This window comes from Coregonus lavaretus, assembly GCF_964263955.1.
Source record: "Coregonus lavaretus genome assembly, chromosome: 6".
NCBI classification, from domain to species: Eukaryota; Metazoa; Chordata; class Actinopteri; order Salmoniformes; family Salmonidae; genus Coregonus; species Coregonus lavaretus.
Window position 1 is genome coordinate 2,903,027 of NC_139993.1, and position 21,068 is coordinate 2,924,094.

Here is a 21,068-nt window from a genome sequence, read left to right on the forward strand (position 1 = left end):
GCCTCAATCAAGTCCCAACAAACAAATTGCTTATTTTACGTAGGTCCATGCCTTTTCATTAAGTTAAAATGTATTACTTCTACAACAGGTGTCAGGAAATGTTTCTCTTTGTTGTTGCACTTGACCGCGCTCACTGGCCCGATGTTTCCTTTTCTCACTGGCATAGCAACATTAAGTTTATTGTTCTCCACTCAAACACTCACTATTCAAATAACAATGAGCAGGGGAAGTGAAAAAGGCGTTACCATATTACGCATTATTTATAAAAAGACAAGTAAGCCTGACAGAATAGTAATATCTAAGAAAAACTACCGTAATTGATTGTATGGTCTATATTCCAACAAAATATATCGAGATAATATCTAATGTTTAAATAATGTCACCAACATTTATTCATATTCATATTGAAATTTAACTAAATAAAATATCTTAATAAAAACGAAGTCAGCTTTGAAGAAGTTTGCACTTGAGATGAAAGTCAGTGAGATCTCACATGCAGCATAAAGAACCTGGAGAGCGAGGGGAACATAAAGTGCCTAGGAACAAATTATGCATGATCCTTGTTTCTGCATCGGAGTGAGACCGGCGAACAACTAAAGGGCAAAAGTTTTGTAACCTGCATTGATGTTTAGAAGATGAATTACCTCTAAAACCACGATTACAATGTGGGTTGCAAGGCGATTTATATCATTAGTCGCCCGGAGAGGTATACACAAATGTTTTATTCAAGCCGTCAAGTCTCTCGTAACTTCTTAATTACAATTTTGTCCGGTGCTATTTGTTAGCTGGTTCTTGTGTTTGTAATGAGGGGTGTTCATGTCATTCGTTCAATCACTCGCAATGTATTTTCCGCACCTATTGTATGTTTCCCCTCTATTCTTGCAGGGCAGTATGGCTTATTCTACCGACCCCAGGGCTCGCTCCCCGAACTAGAATTCCGATATCTCAACTGCACGTGCTGCTGGAGGAGTCGGATCCCAGTAGCAGGCTTTGAAACCCTGAATGGCACCCTCTCTTCTTCTATTACTCCTTGCAATCATGACAACAAGTCGCTGGACGCATACTACACGTCAGAGCAGCGAGATGTCATTCTGCAGCTCCTCAACAATGCGGCAGAGTCGGAACTCGCCGCTGTCAAGCTCCTTCGTGGCCGCAAGTCTGTCAACATTGTGGAATACAGGACTAGAAATGGACCTTTTAAAAATCTCGAAAGCGTCATAAATGTGCCGCTTCTGAAACACAAAAGTGCTGTCATTGTCTTCAACTCCATCCTCAACCCTCCGGAGAAGAAGGAGAAAAGAAAAGTAAAGGTCCAGCTTGCCAAGTTCATCAGACCAGAAGTGGAAAGGACCTGGCTAGAGGTAAGATGATTTAGCTAGAGTGATGGCCTTGAGGTCTGGACGTTGATGACACAGGTGGTAGAGCAGCCCACAGGGTCAGTCACCGCTGTCTGTACCCCCTCAGTCACGTCACCACAAAAATACTACATGTCAGTGTTATTACATGTGTATTAATCCATTTTTGTCTTTCTTCCAGGAAGCAAATACCATAGTGTCTATTGTGTGTGGAGTGAATAAAATAGCCTGGGCGCACGTGGATCGTGGCATGAACGTGTTGGAGTGGCAACATGAGGATTGCCACAACTTCCTGAAGGGAACCTACATGGCTTCTGCCTACTTGGATGACGTAAGTTGAATGTTTCCGACCGAGGTATTCTTGCATTTGTTTAAGTAGGTTAGCCCTGAGGCATGACTATGTTGTCAGTCTACAGCCATGTCTCAGGGCTAGGTTGCAGCTTAGTGCACAATCATTGACTGTAATATCCAAATAGCCTAACTCCTGTACTGAATCACATCTCATTATGTGCCATAACATCACCAGATTTCCAGTGTGGTATCCCACCTCCCCACGGCTGACTTCTTCGTTGTGGAAAAGCCGTCCATCTCCCTCCAGAACACCGCCCTGTACCCGGTAATGGCTCACATGCGTACAGTGGAGGCTATGCTGTTCGCCCTGTTGGAGCCCCGCTACACCCAGCCTGACATCACTGCTCCACCCAAGGTGCTCAACATGATGCGCACCGCCGTCGGCCGCCATTTTGACCTCATGGTGGGCGAGTCACGCACCAGCGGGGCCCAGACGGTGCGACAGATGATGACGGAGTCAGTGACTCAGAAGATTCCGAGGGTGACATTCCCTCACAACCTGTTGGTGAAATACAGGAACTCCTTCCAGATGGGTGGGCGGAGTCGGGGGGAGGAGCTGTGTGACGCCATTTTGCAGGCTGTGGCGTTTTACGAGCTGCTCAGTGAATCGAGTTAATGTTAGAGACAATTTCCATGCTCCATTTTCACCAGAGACAAAGACCGGTTGACTGTGTACAGTATGTGTGACCTGGTGGGGTCAAAGGTCACAGAGCTACCCTGAGAGACATGCATATTGGAGGCTTGATGGAAGTTGATGCTATCTTATATTTAAATGTATACTACAACACTTCCAACCGGTACACTCAGATGGTATTGCACTTGAGGTCTCAGTTCAGGCCCCACAGCTGAACTCAAGCCTCCCCTCATACAGACACCACACCTCATGTTTTCTTCACTTTCCCATGAATAGAAATGTTGTCAGGGACAATAGTAAAGCAGAACAGGCTTGAATGTGTACAGTGATATGTCACATGCGACCACCTGCATCTGTATCTTTATGGACAAATGTTTATAATGCCTTCTGACTCTGAAATACCTCTCAGATTTTAAACACCACCTCACTGAACCTGAGTGAAATAAAAAGTAACAAATACATGTTTTTATTTTGTTATGCATAAATATATAAAAATAGTATTTCATCAGTTAATATACATTTTGAATGCATACAGTAGAAACCTAAACGTCTCACTCATTCAATTCATGTAAAAAAAATAAGTAATAAGCATGAATGAATGTACAGTATAATAGATATACAGCAAACTATCATGAAAACACATATGGGCTACATTCACTAAATCATAAGTCATTAACATAGGGAGATGATAGCATTAACCTCCCTGTTATGCAGTGTAGAGAGCCAGACATGTTGCCTAGTAGTTTCAGATCTGTTTGTGTAGTCTTGCTGACTTCAATGGTCATTGTCATGGGAAATAATCTGCAAGGAGTCTCACAGTGGCCTTAGGGAGGCCCAGGTGAGTACTGCTGAGGTAATGCGGAAACCTAGGAGAAAAAGAAACAGCATTCATACAACAAATCGGTCATTTTAAGTCATCTAAGCAATCTTATTTAATTATAACTGCTTTTGGTCCAACTTTGTTTTCTCTTGGTTGAAATGAATAAGGTCCACCTCCTGCTCTCATGCAGTGTATTGACTCACCTGCCTTGGCCCTGTTCCTGAGTTCTCTCTGATTGGCAGATGGTGCGGAGGACAGGCAGGTAGTCCACGGCAACAGCCTGCTTGCTTCCCAATGTGCAGAAGGCTCTGCTTGAGAGGACGGTTCTGATGATGTCATATCTCCTTTGGACCATGCTGGAAGACAAACTGATGTTCAGATACCACAGTGACTCAATGGAACTGGAGCTTTACAATGAAAGTTATATTCAGTGTAACGTAATATCAGAAGGTCTTGTTTGCAATAATGTTAATTTCTGACTAGCCGTTTGAACCAAATTGTAACAACATTACCAACTTGAGTGCCAACTTCACATAAGAATATACGGTAATTTAGCCACCAATGCTTTTCTTACAGAGTGAAAAAATACCCAGATAGATAGAACACTCAGGAGACTGCACTCACCTAGGATCACAGGAAGTGGTCTGACTGACCCTGAAACCCTGTCTGTGTGGGGCGACAGGGAGGGTGAGTTTCTCCATCACCCTCCCCCTCTGCTCCCCCTCCAGCCTCTGGGATCCAGTCCAGCCCTCAGACACCCTGGCTAGGCACCTCTGGAAGCCCATGCCCTCTACTGCAGCCTTGATCTCCAATGTCCTCTCACAACCCCACCTCCAGGAGCCCTGATCCTCCTCTCTCATCTCATCTAGCAGTCCATCCTTAATCTCTGCCCCTGTCCAGAGAAAAGCCCCTGGCCTGCATGGACCTGCCTTATGTGGACACTCACTCGGTAGAGATATATCAATGAAGGACATGAGGTCCATAAAGTCAGTTATTGCACCTAAGCAGTGGTACACCAACCCATCTGCCTTCTTCTCAGTTAGAAGTTTGTCATTAACAGTCTCAGTAATATTTGATGTACTTGGATGAGTCCTCCTCAGTGACAGTGAGGCTCTGTAAGGCTTTACTAACATGCTGTGAGCTGATCTGGAATCAGATGTTGGCACACATTTCTTTCTCCTCAGCCTGGAGCCAGAGGACACCTTAACTGGACCGGTCTGATCCAGGATCAGTGGGATCTGAGGGTGGGGGTGGATGTCAGGGGGTGTTGGCTCACTCTGAAGCCTAGGGCGAGTCATTTTCTTTGCAGTGAGGAGAGGACTGGGCTGGGAAGGAGGAGCTCCAGGTTTGAGTAGAGCAGAGCTACACCTCTCCTCCAGCTCTAAGTAAGGATCTCCATCAGCTTGACAATGTCTGGTTTAGCCCAGGATTGGCACTGAGGAATCAAAGAGAAAGGCACCTCATACAGTTAGACTGTCATTCAATGTTGTTACCTGAATAAAAGCATTGGATGTTCATCTAGTTAAAGTTATTTAAATCCCTGTGGATCAGTATTGTGAGGCCACAGGGCCTCTGAGGTTACGTGCCTTTAGAGTGGTCTGCAGGTCATGGCTGTGGTCAGAGTTCAGGAGCCCCAGCATGCTCTGAGTGCAGCCCACATCACAGGGAGGATGGCGGGGAGAAGTATTTTCACCCACTGCACTGTCTTCCACTTCAGCAACACCCAGAGCTAGGGTTCACCAAAACAATCAAGTGATTCAATTGTAAGACTTGACAGGGACCAAGAAAACTAAGGGTTCACAATACATGTGATATACCAACACACCTAGCCATTGAAGTTAGTCAGTTAATAGTTAGTCATCACTTACTCACTTCCATACACACCACCTGCAGGGTCCTTCAGTGGGGTTGCCCTCTGAGAGACTTGTCCTCCTCCACTGCAGACCCAGAGCTGCAGCTGCAGTAGGCTACGTCTGATGTCTCCCTGGTTCACGCTCACCAGAGAGGTGAGTCCCCAGGATCCGTCCTTACGTTCTCAGCCAGACACAGCAGCTGCAGGTAACTGCAAACATTCACCTGGGAGGGGGCATGACACAGACAGAAACACAATGGAGTAGCAGCTTCATATCATATCATGCACATTAGTTGAGGGGACGCAATGGTGCCTAGATGCTTTACCTACCACTGAAGGTGTTTTAAAAAGGATCGCTTTAAAGTCGCCGTCAAATTTTGCACTGAAGGAGGGATCTGAAGACAGTTTGTGTTAATTTTCAATACAGATTGAATTCATATTATTCAGTATATATACACACACCACTAGTGGTCAGTATCACAGGTCTCTTGGTTGTCGTCATGAAGGTCTTGATTGCTGTGAGGAATCCCACATCATCATCGAATATGACATCAACCTGCGGGAGAGCAGGTGCAGCTTGGTCACTTCATTAAAACTACAGTTTTGCAGTCAAGTCTGCAACCTAGAACTGCTATACAAATAAAACAACTGACTGTTGTGTGGTTTACCTCTTCAAATAGAATGAGTGATGTGGACATCCTTTTACTCTGTCTACCTGTTGGTGGTTCTTCAATGTCTGGTGACAGTTGACTGACTAACCTAGGGTTAATAATATCTGCCTTCTTCACGGTCACGGTCTTGAGAGAGACAAAAACTGTAGGAAATAATATCAACGATTAAACAAAAAGACTAACCATAGCCACACCAGAGGAGGCTGGTGGGAGGAGCTATAGGAGGACAGGTTCATTGCAATTGTAATCGATGGAATAAATGGAACGGTATCAAGCACATCAAACTTACTGAAATCACATTTTCGGCTCCGTTCCATTTATTCCATTCCAGCCATTACAAATGAGCCAGTGCTCCTATAGCTCCTCCCACCAGTCTCCTAAGATCCACACATGCTAAACTTTCAAGGTGTTTCCTGTTTTTCTTAACTGTTGGGTCGGTGTTCATCCTGTTTTGTAGATAATGAAGGGCTGTCTATGATCTCTGGTTTACTCTTCTTCTTGAAGAAGTTTGCCAGCATCATGGAGGCTGCACTGCCACCCATCTTATGGCGAGAGCTACGAGGGGGCTGAGGCCCCTTCCTAGAGGGTGAGAAAATCTTTCTGGGAGAGGCCACTTTACCTGTGTGAGGAGAGCACAAAATAGGTTTAACCCACATTCTCCATTGGACAAACACTATACAAAATAGCTCCTGTCACTTTAAATAAGTGATTTTCAGTAGATGGTTATGCTTAGACTGCAATTAAGTACTTTTCAGTTGCGGGGGGTGCTTACCAGCTACTGTGTCAGATTTAGTTGAGGTGTTGTTGCTGTTGTAGCTACTGAGATGAGATGGTTCGAGGGTGGTGCTTCCCTGGATCTCCACCAGGTGAGATTGGGTGGCCTCTTTCAGTTGAGTCAGGACGTGGCGACCACTGCGCTGGGAGGAAGCGTTCACTTCGAACACCTGGAGAGGCCAAGGAAATGAGCAGTCAAGACAGCCATCTTACATATATTATGACTAGTCATACTGCACCCACAGGTTAGAAGATGACTGCATACACCCGTATGAAAGCTAACCTGTTTCTGTGAATCATATGACTGAATGAACATGTGTAGGCCTCTCCTGGTTCTCTGCTTTACCCATCTTATCTGATTATCCACAAACTGTAATTTAAAAGTTAAAAATAGAGGAATGTCTTTGTACCATACTCTAACACCAATCAGCAGGTCCTATGTGAATGGGACTGTAAGTCTTCTAAGTAGTCTCACACTGACCTTGAAGCCCAGCTCCTGAGCGCAGGCGTATACTGAGGCTGTCTTGCCCACTCCTGGAGGTCCTGTGATCAGCATGGTGCTACACAGATCTTCCTCCCCGTTCTCCTCCACTCCAGCCTCTCCCTGGAAGTCACCACAGTCCCACGAGTCTGCACAGCCAAACCGGAGGTCAACACTACAATCAATGTTATTCATGGAGGATTCATCGTCAGTGATGATTATTTAATTTTTTTATGATACAGTAGGTGGTTTTATTTTACTATTTTTTCCCACCAATTCATAACATCTAAAAGTGTTCTATTTTTACCATTGCTGTTGGCGTTTTCTTCTAGCTTCCTTTCCCGCTCTTTTCTCTTCTCTTCAGAGTCAGCTCTCAGTTTCCATTTCTTGAACCAACTGCAAACAGAAATAAGGAAATGCATTTAAGACACCATGCTATAAAAGCTAAACAATGAAGGAGCTAGCCGTGGTGTTAGCAACTCACCTGTGTAGCTTCTTTACAGAGGTAGGGTTGCCTATTACGTCACTGGAGTGCTGAGGGCGGTACTTCTCTGTCCACAGCAAATCCTCAATGTTGTGAACTTCACAACAGAAAAATAAAGAACGGTACATATCTTAAAGGTCATTGGCAGATCCCAATCAATGACAGAGCTAAAGCACCTCGGTAGTCTAGTGGTCTGGGGCATACACAGTTAGGACATACAAAATCAGACAAAGAAAAGTAAATACATTGTAGTTTCAACAACAATCTGTATTAAGAATCATCACCTCTCCTTTGGCATCTCTGTGGTTGGGCAGGATATACCTTCTGAGGAGATTCTGGTTGGTTTGGTGGGTTAGGGGTCAGTTCATGACCTATCCCCAGACCTTGACTCTCGTGCTGTTGCTGCCTGAGTCTTTGTGTTCGGCTCAGCCTGCTTCTTCTAGGCTGACCCCTGGAAGAGGGGATAAGAGACCCCCTGACTTGGTGTTCTAAAGAGGAACTATACCCAGTAAAGCTGGTCTCCTCTAACCGCGGGCTAGACCTTTGGCGCTTGCGTACGGTTTCAGGGTCCTCCCTCTCATTCTGATGTTTCCTCTTCTCTCCTACAGAGCTAGGAGGAGATGTAGTGCCTATCTCTGTCTCTGAAAGAAAAGGCGATCAGTAAGACTGAATCTGATACAAGAATATGGCCCACACAGACTGTATACATGACAATAAGAACATGACACAGATAGAATAGAGGTAACTACAGTCTCTCAATCTTACCTGGACTTTCCGACTCCAGTAAATTCTCTTTGTATTTCTTCAGCAGCATAGTGAAGACTCTTCTGACTGAGAACAGTGGGTTAGACACTTTGACCTCTTCAAGAGACCCCTTGCAGACAGACCCTGACAACGTATCTCTCCAGCCAGAAGTAATTGACCCCTCCCTCTCAGTCTGGTTGCGTTTAAGTGTTGAGCTGGACCACCAATTCAAAATCCGTCTCTGTGAGTGTTGGGGACTATTCGCCTTATTAGTGTCCCGTTTCCTGGTGAAAATTGTGAGGGTACATGGTATTTCATTCTTGCCAGATGTAAGTCCAACTCCTGCTCCATGGCATTGGCCAGTGACTTGAGCCAGGTCCACAGACCCCATCACTTCCCTGCTCCTGAACGCTGTGTCAGCACTGGAGCAGCTTGACTCTGAAATCACTATAACATTATTAGGAGGGTCTGAGCAGGGGCTATCCTTGATGAGGCTTGTTCTTGCTTTGGGGTATCTGTTCTGCTTGAGTCTGTGCAGTCTACTGGTTGACCTTGACACGGAGAGAGGCACCTCATCATCAGACCCCCCAATATGACAAGGCGCCATCTTAGGTTTCTCTTTCACCTGCTCAGAAATTAGTCTCTTCCTCCCAAGAGGTTGTGGGGTTATACTGAAGTACTTTGTGATGTCATTGGATTTTGGGCGCCCATCCTTCTTCTCCATGGCCAAGCAGGGGTGATAACCACATCGTTCTGTATCAAATTATTTTCTGAAGTTGTCACCATTACTGTAATCACATCAATAGGGCACCCATACGTAAAAATGTATGCGCACATGACTGTAAGTCGATTTAGATAAAAGCGTCTGCTAAATGGCATATTATTATTCATATCATTCACTAGAATTGAAAGACAAAATGAAAGTTACTTTCACGTTTGTCTTCGTAAGGTGCTGGACTAGATAGTTACCTATAAAGTAGCACTTTCACAACCGTTGACACATTGTAAAAACACAGATTTAGCTAGCTAGACAACTTTACTTTCTGGCATGAGCTTCTGAACAAGTCAATGACTGCCTATCGAGAAAAACTTTAAACATACAAAACACGTTTACGCTAATAATTTCAGAATTTAGCTTTTCCTAAAACATTAACCAGCACATGCAGCCAAATGTTTACATGTTGTGTAATTTACCACTTCCGTATGTTCACATAGACGCGCCAAACCCAGATCGGCCAATCTGACAGTAACTTGAATACTAGCTCATTTAATATTTGGTCCCACCCCTAGGCACTGTAACGTTAGTTGCAGAAATTGTATTAAAATGTTTTCATGTAAATTACTAAATCTGTGGTAGTAGGCTAACCTAAATGGACACATTTAACATAAAATGTAATATATTTTTCATGAATGTTGATATCAGATGAATAAAGAAAACTGACAAGGTCAAATGTATTTTATTTTAAATATAAAATCCCCATATCCAAAGTTTATAACATAGTTCACGACTTCAACGGTGGTTTGACAATATGGTGAACTGATTGTTTTCTACCCTTATATCCAGCCGATCAAAAACGTGCATAAAGGTACGAGGGAGTAAAAGACTGGTCCATGGAGTTGAGGGAAAAGGTGTTCGACGAAGCAACAAAACTACTGCTTTTGTTCAATTTGTGCACTCACACAACGCAAAAACATACAGCTAAGGCTTATACACCACTTGTCATTTAAAGATTTGAAATGTTTTTTTTTTAAATTACGCAGAACTGAGAGACTTTACTGAAAATCACCCCCTTTGGCATTTAAACGGAACCTAATAGTAGGATAGACACGTATCAACTAGGACCCATTTCCAATAAACAAACAGCATATTGCCTTTGAAGAAAAATCCTACATGTCCATAATCAGTGATAATCAGGTTCACAATGGGATATAGCTAGATATTGACATTATTACAATGTATACAAAGTGTCTGTAAGGAGTGTTGTCCAACACGTCCTAGCTCACCCGTTGAAGAAGATAAATGAACATCAAAAACGGCTTTTGAGTTCCCAATGTCCCTCAAACCAATTTAACCATAATACAGGTTCCAGCATGTCATAAAACGTCCATAGGTTGTAGTCCTGTTGTCTGGGATGCATTCATTAGTGCACACAGTAGCAAAACATTTCACAACAGAAAACGTTTTGCAACAAAAACAAGAGTTTCCTATTGGACAAATGCAGGTAGGTCCCTTCCCGCTTTGTCCCGTTTGCTTCCCCTTGGTTCCTAGTGAACACACCCCTGTAGAAGAGCTAAGCAGTCTACATGAAAGAGTGAATGTGCTGGCAGTTTGTGGTGCATCTTGGCTTAATATCCTCAAACTATGGATGCAGAGAGTAGCATCTGTTCGTCTGCAAAATATCAGAGGCCACTGATCCTCCATTACTCAAGATATTATCAACAGAAACATGAGAAACAACATACATCAAATCAAAACAAATAAAATCCCAATAAGGTTTCAGGGGATTCAAGACAGACGGTGCATCTGACAATTGATGCAGTTGCACAGAGTAAAAACAAAATGGTGATTCAACTCAAGTTTAGAACAATTCACTAATACAGATTATTACCAAGTGCTAAAACAATAGTCAACTAAAAGGATCATTAGAGCCAAACAGACAGGGTTATGGAATACAGATCATTAAGAGTGACAATGTTATCAATATGCATGACACTGTATATCCACTCAATATAGTTTCTGATTACAATGTGATAACAAAGGCAGTCAAACCATGATTACAATACCTTTCAAGTGATTCCCCCAGTTTCTTCACACCCCCGAAACCACCAAGAATCACTCAACTGGCTCACGGTGCATAATGACTTGGTAAAACCTCACATTATAGTGAGTCTTCATATGCCTGTGTTGTGTGTGTAGCTATATTTGTATGTTTTGAGTCAATTCAAGACAATCCTCGATTGATGTCTTCCTCCCACCTAACTAAGCACCAAGGGTGACAGTTATAACAATGAAAATGAATGGGTGGGATCGACTGCTGCCACCAAATGTCATCAGTTCATCAATCAGTCACAGAGCTTTTTGTCCTCTTGCCGTGCTTGGTCCCACCGCCCCCGCCAGAGCTGCAGGCGATTGCGGTGCCGTTGCAGGCGCCCTCCATGAGGGCCCGGTCAGCCTGGTCGTCCGCCCCGGCGTTGGGCAGCTCCTCCTGGATGTGGCGGAGGCGGGACATGGCACGGTCGATGGTGGCCACGGAGACCAGGTTGAAGTCGTGCATGCTGACCAGGTGCAGCAGGAAGTTGCGGCATAGGTTGCGGCGGGCGATGTAGGCGCCGCACTTCTCCACGAACTGCATGCTGGCCTGGTTCATCTGGTTGTCGGCTATGAAGCTAGATACGGACAGGAAACAGAACACAACGGGAGGAAATGAGGTTAGAATACTGATTTACTAGAGAGAATGATTCAGATTAAGGACAACTTTTTAAATACATTATCCATGTTAGATGTAATCTCTCAAAGTGTCATGGCTTTATGTGGAATTCTAAATGATCTAACTACAGTAACATAAGGATTACTGTTTTTATCCTTACTTAGACACACCATTTATATCACATGTTAAGAGGTAAACTCTTCAAGGTGATGTGGCTGTATGTGTATTTCTAAGTGATCTACTATAATGCCGTAAGAGGCTAGTGATTAGAGATACATACCCACAGCTTTTAGGTACATACCCATGCTTCATGACGTGCAGGTTCCACAGCTTCATCACCTCCTTCTCGCCCTCGTTGACGTCTGTGAACTCATCCAGTTGCTGTGGGCGGAACACTCATACGTTAGTCACGCAAAGACCAACACAACCAGAAGGTACATTTTAGTATGAGAGAAGCAAAGCACAGCTGTAGTTCAAGCCGACATTCATTTCTGTTGGCTTCATATAGGGTGTAATCCTATCTTGAGATGCTCGATTTTCATGTAAATCATACATTGATATCAATGGGATACTCATTTGACATGCATGTCTCCCAAGTTAGGATATGGGCCATTCTTTCTAAACATCAGGCAGTCATTGTTATGTTTTCTCTTGTGTTCTACTCCATTATACATCATCTGGGTCTGAGTAACAATGTGAGCAGAGGACTGACCGTGGCGGTCTTCTCTCTCAGCCACTCTGGGTCTCTCTCGTCCTCGCTGTCCACATCCATCTCCTGGGGTCTGAGGGGCATGCAGCTGTCACTGTGGAAGTACAGACGGTTGTGTCCGCTCACGTAGGTCCTCTGCTGCTCCAGCTCCCCATCCTCAGACTCCAGGAACTCTGACAGGCTGGGCTTTGTCCGTTTGGGCCTACAAGACAGGAGCAATGCATTAGGGGTCAGAGGCTGTGGTTAGGTTAGGTACACACATGCAGGCAAGCTAGTGGACAAATGGTACACGTGTACAAATTCTCAGCTAGCTATATGGCTGTGATGGTACCATCCAAGTGAGGATATATGAAATACGTTAGCCAATCAAAATTGCAGTTGTCCTTTCACATGATTCCCCAGGAGGCTGAACATAACCAAGTTAATCTTTTTATTTCAGTGCTTTGATTCTGACATGCAATCCTTACTACTGGATGACTGAGGGTGAGAGCCAGTGAGATGAAAGTGGAGACAGGAGACGCCTTCTTTACCTGCACACCAGTACATGTGTCACGGCAGTCCTCTTGACGGGGCCGTTGCGGCTGAAAGCGAAGCCGGGCTGGCTGTGGATGTCCTGGGGGTTGCCCACGTAGGAGCCGTCGTAGCACTCATTGATGGACACGTCTATCCTAGCACCTTTAGGGTGAGGCTGGAGACACAGGGGCACATCAATTCAATTCAAATAACTATTTATCAATATTCTTGACAACTCAAATATTCAACATACAGTATGCCAAGTACTTGGTAGTAGATGGCTTTAAAATCTCTTTACTCTTAACTATTTTTTTTACCTGAATAGGGTTCATCAAAATACCAAATTAGCATAGGTTAATGGTAAACAGGAAAACGTTCAAACATGTGAATCCTGTACACCCACACACAAAGCCCTAGTCTCTCACCACGTAATTGAAAATGAAGCGGCTGTGGGACTGTTTGAGGTGTTTCAGCAGGCTGTAAAGCTTCCTACAGTTCAGAGTGCACCAGGGACAGTGGAGGTCGTCTCTAGCCTCCGTCTGCTGCCGCGTGTTGTTGTTGTACAGGAACTGCCATGGGACAAAAAGATGGAAGTTCATTACTGGTTTATTAATAAACTGAACCATTCTGAGTTATGCTCAAACAAGATTTTGTTTTACATTTAAGTATATTACGCTACTCTTCCCCTGTACTTAGAGGTGTATCATGATAATCATAACCAGGTGTGTGCTACATATTAGTGATGGATAAGGTGAGTTTCCCCCTTACTATGTAAAGCGCTGTGAAACATTTAATATTGGTGCATGAACAGACCTGGTAAAATATACGCAGTTTCTGCCTGGGTTCACACAGGATCTGTTCTCTTTTCATCTGAATGTCTGTGCTGACAGAGGCCTTCACAGCTACAACCGGGAGGGGAGGGAGAGATGAAGGAGTCAGAGGTTAATAGATAGCACAAACCATCTTAGGGACATTATTATGCTAGTATGCTAGTGATGCAGCTGCACGTCGGTCTGGTCAATTTTATTGTAAAGTTAAAGTCATAGTATATTTATGGCTCTAGCACTGGTTAGATGGTGACCAAGGCTGCATTTACACAGGCAACCCAATTCTGATTTCCCCCCACTAATTGGCCTTTTGACCAATCACATCAGATCTTTTTACATCAGATCTTTTTCAGAGCTGATCTGATTGGTCAAAGCAATGAATGAAAAAATTATCAGAATTGGGCTGCCTGTGTAAACGCAGCCTTAGCTACACACATTTAGAGTCACGTCAAGGCAAGAGAACAGTATACTGAAATTGTTGTGAGTGAATCTAATGGGAGGTTAGAATGTGTTGTTCCTTTAGGGTAAAAACCAAGTAAGTTGCTATTGAGTGTGTTGTGTCTCTTACCCAGCGGGGCAGATTTCAGTGTGCTGGGCCTGCTCTCCATGGGGCTGGAGCCATCAGAGTTGCGTGTGGCTAGGGGCTTGGCCACGGGGGCTGTGGACTTGTCGCTGGCGTCGCCTGTCCAGCGCAGAGTGAACTGCAGCGTGGGTCCCTGAGAGAACGTCTCGAACGGTGGAAGCCTCTGTGGGAGCAGAGCCGGAAACATTGTCAAAGTACCATCATACACACATTTCGATGTGGAGTGTCCTACTGATAGTATAGTTGTCTTCACCAACCCTGGTGCTGGAGAGCTACTGATTGGGCAAGCTGTTGTTTCAGCTCAGCACAACAACCCCTGATTCAATTACTCAACCGCTTATCAAGACTTTGATTAGTGTAATTAAATGTTTAGTGCTGGAACCAAAGCCTGCTAGGTTGGCACACACACATGCCTTTGGCACACTCACCTTCCCATCCAGAATGGTTTCCCATGTGGCTCGTTTCTTGCTGACGGGGCAGTCCTCCATCCCTTGCATGGACACTTCATACTCCCCATCCAGCAGCTGCAATCTCCTGCACATGACAGAGGTCCCTTATTAACTATACGCTCTAAGTAATGCATTTAACATTGAGTGTGAACAGTTATAGAATATATGCAGTCATGGTTTCAATTCAGAAATAGGGGTCAGAGTTTATAGCACCTTAAAAGGCACTCACAAGCAGCTAAATATCCTTGAGGTCAGAGTGCAGCTTTAGCAGCAACTTGGTAATGACATTTTCCACCTGGGGATAAATGACTAGCATTTTGCCATATATGGTATGTTGTTTACCTGTTCTTGTCAAAGACAGTCATCTGTGCAACAAAGGTCTCTGTGGTCTCGCCATCTTCTCTGTGGGCGGAGCTTCTCTTCTTTCTGCTGGGCATCTCTGTCAGATCTGAACAATGCAAAGAAACCAAACAAACAAAAATGAGACATTTGGCTCAAGAAAAGAATGCCACATCATCAAAACAAAATGGCCGACATTTTATTTATATATATATATATATATAAATAAAATCTCCCTACAACTCATCTGTTCTCTCTCATATCTTCTGTATCCCACCCCTACCTTGTCACAACACAACTGATTGGCTCAAACACATTAAGAAGGAAAGAAATTCCACAAATTAACTTTTAACAAGGCACACCTGTTAATTGAAATGCATTCCAGGTGACTACCTCATGAAGCTGGTTGAGAGAATGCCAAGAGTGTGCAAAGCTGTCAAGGCAAAGGGTGGCTATTTTGAAGAGTCTCAAATATAAAATAGATTTTGATTTGTTTAACACTTTTTTGGTTACTACATGATTCCATATGTGTTATTTCATAGTTTTGATGTCTTCACTGTTAATCTACAATGTAGAAAATAGTAAAAATTAAGAAAAACCCTTGAATGAGTAGGTGTGTCCAAACTTTTGACTGGTACTGTATATATATATATGGGTATCTCCCAACAACTAATCTGTTTTCTCTCCAAACAAACAGAGACAGACATTCAATTTTAGTGAGTCATCCAACGTCCCAGAGGGTGTTTTTGCAACTACTTGCCTATGTTCTCGTTGGCCTCGCCGTTCACAAGGCCGTTCATGTCCCTCCTCCCGGTGCGTAAGACCCTGAACAGGAGCGAGTAGGACTTGACCATGTGGCTGTTGCTGGGCTCAAACTCGTTACTGGACACCAGCAGGGAGGGCAGCGAGCCGGGCTTGGTTTGGTTGCTGCAGTCAGGATTCAAAGGCACTTGCTTTTTACCTGTAGGCACTTGCTTCACCGGGCAGCTGACATCCTATGGAAAACAATGTTAAAGGAGAAAGGTTAGGATTTAACTAGGAGTTGAGTTAGGAGTTTGGTTTATAAACAATTTCACTTGATTGAAACAATATGAGAGAAACGAAGCGTGGTTTTTACCTTTCGTTTTTTATGGCAGACTTTGACAAGTAGCACCTCTAAAGAGACCGAGCTTTGTTCGTTTTCTGAATTCTGAGATGGCTTTTCTGTGAGAAGGAGAAAGTTTTAAAAAAGTGTAATGTTTCATCCTTTTGTCTCTTCTGTTTTTGTAAAATATCACACCAACACATTGGTATAAGGCATACAAATAAATTGCATTTGAACATGGTGCAAACAGGAGAGTATTGGTGGGCATACCATCCTTATGGAAGAATCCAGTGAAGGTAAGCTGCAGGTGCGAGGACAGGCTAGAAGAAAAAGCAGTAATACACAGTTAGAAAAGATGCAGAGCTGTGGTGTAGTGGTAACACTCCCAGGCAAAAGTCACATAAGGCTCCCCACCAGAGAACAGGGTTCGATCCCCACCCTTCCCATTGTTTCTCTCCTACTTGCCAGTCTCCACCTCTGATTTCCTTACTGTCTAAATAAAGTGAAAACACCTCAAATAAAATACATGAAAAGAAAACTATAACTATATGACTCAAGACTTTATAACTTATTATAAGCATGTATGAACCATTAAAACTTATAATACATCTTATAATATGTTATGTCTCCTAACTCTTACCTGTGAGATTCCTGCTCTCCCTTCATCTTCTCAACTCTGAGCAGCATGTCATCCACCTTGAACGTTTTCCTGAGCACACAAGTTCAACCACAGCACAAATTAGGCCCTTAGAAGTGGCTTTAATTTTGATGAGATAAAAAAAAAGTACAGTAGGACCTCAAAGATATGAACACGGTGGGATTGGAGGTCCGTACAATGGCCGTCCGTAACTTTGAAATTCTCTTGATAACCGCATCTACCGTTATAGAAAATATAGATTGCGTATTTACACGTGTAAGCAAGGTGTACCATTGTGTGTAACCTACATAAGTTTGTTTTTGCATTTAATACATGTCCCGGTTTGATATTGACCGTTTGGTTACCGTCCAGTCTGTAAGTTTGAGGTTCTTATCTTTAAGGTTCTACTTTATACCATTTCTTACTACCATATAAAAATCATCGGATCCCTTTCAGATCAATCAGTGAACAATATGTTACCTTTTAGCATTTGTTCGAGTGTTTCTGTGGGTCATGAAGGTAAGAGTCCTGTGCAAGAATATAGGCTAAAATGGAAGCATTTGGAGGTTAATCATTAATACACTAGACATTGTGAAAATGAGAAAGAAATCAAGAAAATTACATGAATATATCTATCATTATATATAGAGTGCCTTCAGAAAGTATTCACACCCCTTGACTTTTTCCACATTTTGTTGTGTTACAAAATTTGATAAAAAATGGATTGAATTTTTTGTCCACAATATACTATAATGTCAGAGTGGAAGAAAAATTCAAAAAAAAATAATTACATTTATGGAAAATAAAACACGAGTATATTTTGAATAGATAGGTATTCAACCCCTTGAGTCAATACATGTTACAATGACAGCAATTACAACTGTGAGTCTTTCTGGGTAAGTCTAAGAGCTGTCCAAACCTGGAATAGTATAAAGTAATCCTTCTTCCCCCACCCCCATAATAAAAAAGGGAAAAAAAGGTGGTTGTCCCACTAGCTATCATAAGTTGAATGCACCAATTTGTAAGTCGCTCTGTATAAGAGCGTCTGCTAAATGATGTAAATGTAAAAATGTAATATTTGCCCATAATTTTTTTATTATTCTTATAGCTCTGTCAAGCTGGTTGTTGATCATTGCTAGACTACCATTTTCAAGACTTGCCATAGATTTTCAAGCCTAGTTAAGTCAAAACTGTAACTAGGCCACTCAAGAACATTCAATGTCATCTTTGTAAGTAACTCCAGTGTATATTTGGCTTTGCGTTCTAGGTTATTGTCCTGCTGAAATGTGGATTTGTCTCCCAGTGTCTGTTGAAAATCAGACTGAACCAGGTTTTCCTCTAGGACTTTGCCTGTGCTTAGCTCTATTCCTTTTATTTTTATCCAAAAAGACTCCCTACTCCTTGCTGATGACAAGCATACCCATAACATGATGCAGCCACCACCATGCTTGAAAATATGAAGCATGGTACTCAGTGATGGGTTGGATTTGTCCCAAACATAACGCTTTGTATTCAGGACATAAAGTTAATTTCTATGCCACATTTTTTGCTGTTTTACTTTAGTGCCTTATTGCAAACAGGATGCATGTTTTGGAATATTTTTATTCTGTACAGGCTTTCTTCATTTCACTCTGTCATTCAGGTTAGTATTGTGGAGTAACTCCAATGTTGTTGACCCAGCCTCAGTTTTCTTCTATAATAGCCATTAAACTCTGGAACTGTTTTAAAAAGTCACCATTGGCCTCATGGTGATAGCCCTGAGCGGTTTCCTTACTCTCCGGCAACTGAGTTAGGAAGGACGCCTGTATCGTTGTAGTGACTGGATGTATTGATACACCATCCAAAGTGTAATTAATAACTTCACTATGTTCAAAGGAAATTCAATGTCTGCTTTTTTTCCTTTCTTTTTTTGAACCCCTCTACCAATAGGTGCCCTTCTTTGCGAGGCATTGGAAAACTTTCCTGGTCTTTGTGGTTGAATATGTGCTTGAAATTCACTGCTCGACTGAGGCACCTTACAGATAATTGTACGTGTGGGGTACAGAGATGGGGTAGTCATTCAAAAATCACGTTAAACACCACTATTGCACAGAGAGTTATTCCATGCAACTTATTATCTGACCTGTTGAGCACATTTTTACTCCTGAAGTTATTTAGCCTTGCCATAACAAAGGGGTTGAATACTTATTCACGCAAGACATTTCAGCTTTTCATTATAAAAATAAAAAATATATATTCTAAAACCATAATTCCACTTTGACATTATGGGGTATTTTGTGTATTACATTTTTAGTCATTTAGCAGACACTCTCATCCAGAGCGATTTACAGGAGCAATTAGGGTTAAGTGCCTTGCTCAAAGGCACAGAGATTTTTCACCTAGTCGGCTCGGGGATTAGAACCAGCGACCTTTCGGTTACTGCCACAACGCTCTTAACCACTAAGCTACCTGCCGCCCCGTGTATATCAGTGACACACAATCTAAATGTAATCCAATTCAGGCTGTAACACAACAAAATATGGAAAAAGTCAAGGGGTGTGAATACTTTCTGAAAACACTGTACATTTTGTATATATGTATATTATGCATATAATATTGGCTTACTGCAATCAGGTTCCTTGTGCGGAGAAATCTGTAGATTTGAGTTGGCTCTGCAAATACATCATAACAATAATCATAGCCTGCTCAATAATCTTATTTGTAATGATTTTAGTCAGTTATTGAATAGAATTGTGGTATGAATGTATTCACAGAGTTGTATAGTATTGCAGAGCCGCACAGATATATCGCCTATGCATGTTATGGTTCCAGGCCCACTTTCTAATCAAATTTAGTCAGAGATAGGCCTCATATTAGTCAGTGTCATTGATATTAGTTGTGAGAAAAGTAGACAACAGTAACAAAATCAAAATGATACTCAATTGGTTATTTTCAAAGATTTCCACCTGGCTTAAAATCGTTACTTCCTGGTATAAGTAAAAAGTGTTGCAACTCACTTTCAAAGGCCTGTAGGAACAACTCATGGTCGGCTTGAATCTGCTCCATCTTCGGCTTCTTCACCGTGGTCATTACAGTTGTGGAGGCCGGGTAGACGGCGCCGTTCGCTTTACAACTGCTCCCACTCATTACTTCACCTGAATGCTGTACATGGGGCATCCATGCAGATGAAACAAACATTATTATGGTCCTTTTCAAAACAAAGGAAGCATAATCATATCAGCTAGTTGGGTTAGCAAGTTACCTAACCTACTTTAGTACTGGCTTTGTATAACATATTTTTCAATTTCAACATCCCATAATAAAATGAAAGATCATAGCTAACTACACACATACATTTTCTTGTAAGAAAGATAGAGATAAACACATTAGTTAGCTAGTTAACTACCGTAATGTCTCAAATTCCAGCATCTGGATTTTTATTAGCTAGTTAGCCAGCAAGGCTAACTAGCTAGCATAAACAAATTGTCAAAATGTCCTAAATTATAACAAACTAGTTAGCTAGTAAACGTGTGGGAGTGATATTCGAAACGGGTAAAACACAAAATTATTATTTGCTATCTAACTGTACAACATTGAAGCTAACCTTGTTAACATTAGCTAAGATTAGCTAGCCAGCTAGAGACTCACCAACACAGGCAACCCATGAAATTAGCAAGGAAGCAAGCTGCTGCTAGCTAAACTAGCATAGTGGGTTAACGAGAAGAAATCCCAAATGTTGCGGTCCAGTATTCCCTCCAACTATTCACACAAAGTCGACTTGTAAAGTACATAAATCATATTTACATAAAAATAATAGATTATGTTATTGATTATATGAAAAACATTAAAACTTCAGATGAGCTACACGTTATGCTAAAATCGTGTGGTCTTTACTGGACATCTAGAAATACTTCTCATCCAATAGAAATTCGAAAATGGAATTTGAGACTTGTGATTGGGCAGACACAGCTGTAAGTGACACCATCAAGTTCGGTGGAAGAGGCAAATTGCCGCTCGCTTTCTCTTGCTTTTCAACGATTTTGCGGGAAATCTTTCCAACCACCGGGCATGATTCATGAAGCTTGTTTACTTTTCAGCCTAGCCGTTTGCATATTTCTGGTGTCAATTATAAATCAATACACTTGTTGCAGAAACAGCAGTTGCCAAATATGCTCAGTTCTGAACTTGTGCAAGCCAGAAGACTAATGATAGGAAATGTACTATGTCTATGTTATGTATTGTTACGTAAATGCCGACCATTATCAGTTACACATGTTTATAATGCATGGTCTAATAATAAAAACCAATGCTAAGGTTTTCGCTTGTCAAGCCGTAATTTATTGTAAATTCACGT

The 21,068-nt window shown here is 42.4% G+C and overlaps 3 protein-coding genes across 4 annotated transcripts; 1 reads left to right on the forward strand and 2 right to left on the reverse strand.

The window, feature by feature from the left end:
- Window positions 1-573: 573 nt before the first annotated feature.
- tefm (transcription elongation factor, mitochondrial) lies at window positions 574-2,799 on the forward strand. Its single transcript, XM_084163587.1, has 4 exons — window positions 574-706; window positions 886-1,361; window positions 1,537-1,686; window positions 1,882-2,799. Exons 1-4 carry the CDS (start codon window positions 664-666, stop codon window positions 2,320-2,322), a joined length of 1,110 nt encoding a protein of 369 aa, XP_084019713.1. The 5' UTR covers window positions 574-663; the 3' UTR covers window positions 2,323-2,799.
- A 146-nt stretch (window positions 2,800-2,945) lies between these two features.
- Window positions 2,946-9,373, reverse strand: atad5b (ATPase family AAA domain containing 5b). Its single transcript, XM_084163063.1, is given in 16 exon segments — window positions 2,946-3,206; window positions 3,364-3,516; window positions 3,785-4,541; window positions 4,743-4,889; window positions 5,033-5,170; window positions 5,173-5,236; window positions 5,343-5,407; window positions 5,475-5,568; window positions 5,681-5,826; window positions 6,111-6,302; window positions 6,456-6,627; window positions 6,939-7,087; window positions 7,246-7,334; window positions 7,423-7,519; window positions 7,707-8,063; window positions 8,188-9,373. Coding segments are annotated over 16 exon segments (3,402 nt in total). The 5' UTR covers window positions 8,891-9,373; the 3' UTR covers window positions 2,946-3,127.
- A 234-nt stretch (window positions 9,374-9,607) lies between these two features.
- suz12b (SUZ12 polycomb repressive complex 2 subunit b) lies at window positions 9,608-20,609 on the reverse strand (the record flags this gene model as incomplete). 2 transcript variants are annotated; one of them, XM_084163200.1, is made up of 17 exons in its annotated part: window positions 9,608-11,553; window positions 11,896-11,975; window positions 12,307-12,505; window positions 12,834-12,991; window positions 13,242-13,385; window positions 13,630-13,718; window positions 14,212-14,389; window positions 14,655-14,760; window positions 15,018-15,123; window positions 15,775-16,009; window positions 16,132-16,217; window positions 16,369-16,418; window positions 16,739-16,807; window positions 17,216-17,280; window positions 19,340-19,386; window positions 19,732-19,876; window positions 20,363-20,609. In XM_084163200.1, 16 exons carry the CDS (start codon window positions 19,859-19,861, stop codon window positions 11,226-11,228), a joined length of 2,070 nt encoding a protein of 689 aa, XP_084019326.1. In that variant the 3' UTR covers window positions 9,608-11,225. The 2 variants fall into 2 exon arrangements, with proteins under 2 accessions (XP_084019326.1, XP_084019325.1); XM_084163199.1 differs by lacking the exon at window positions 20,363-20,609 and having other exon boundaries at window positions 19,732-19,891.
- Window positions 20,610-21,068: the final 459 nt, after the last annotated feature.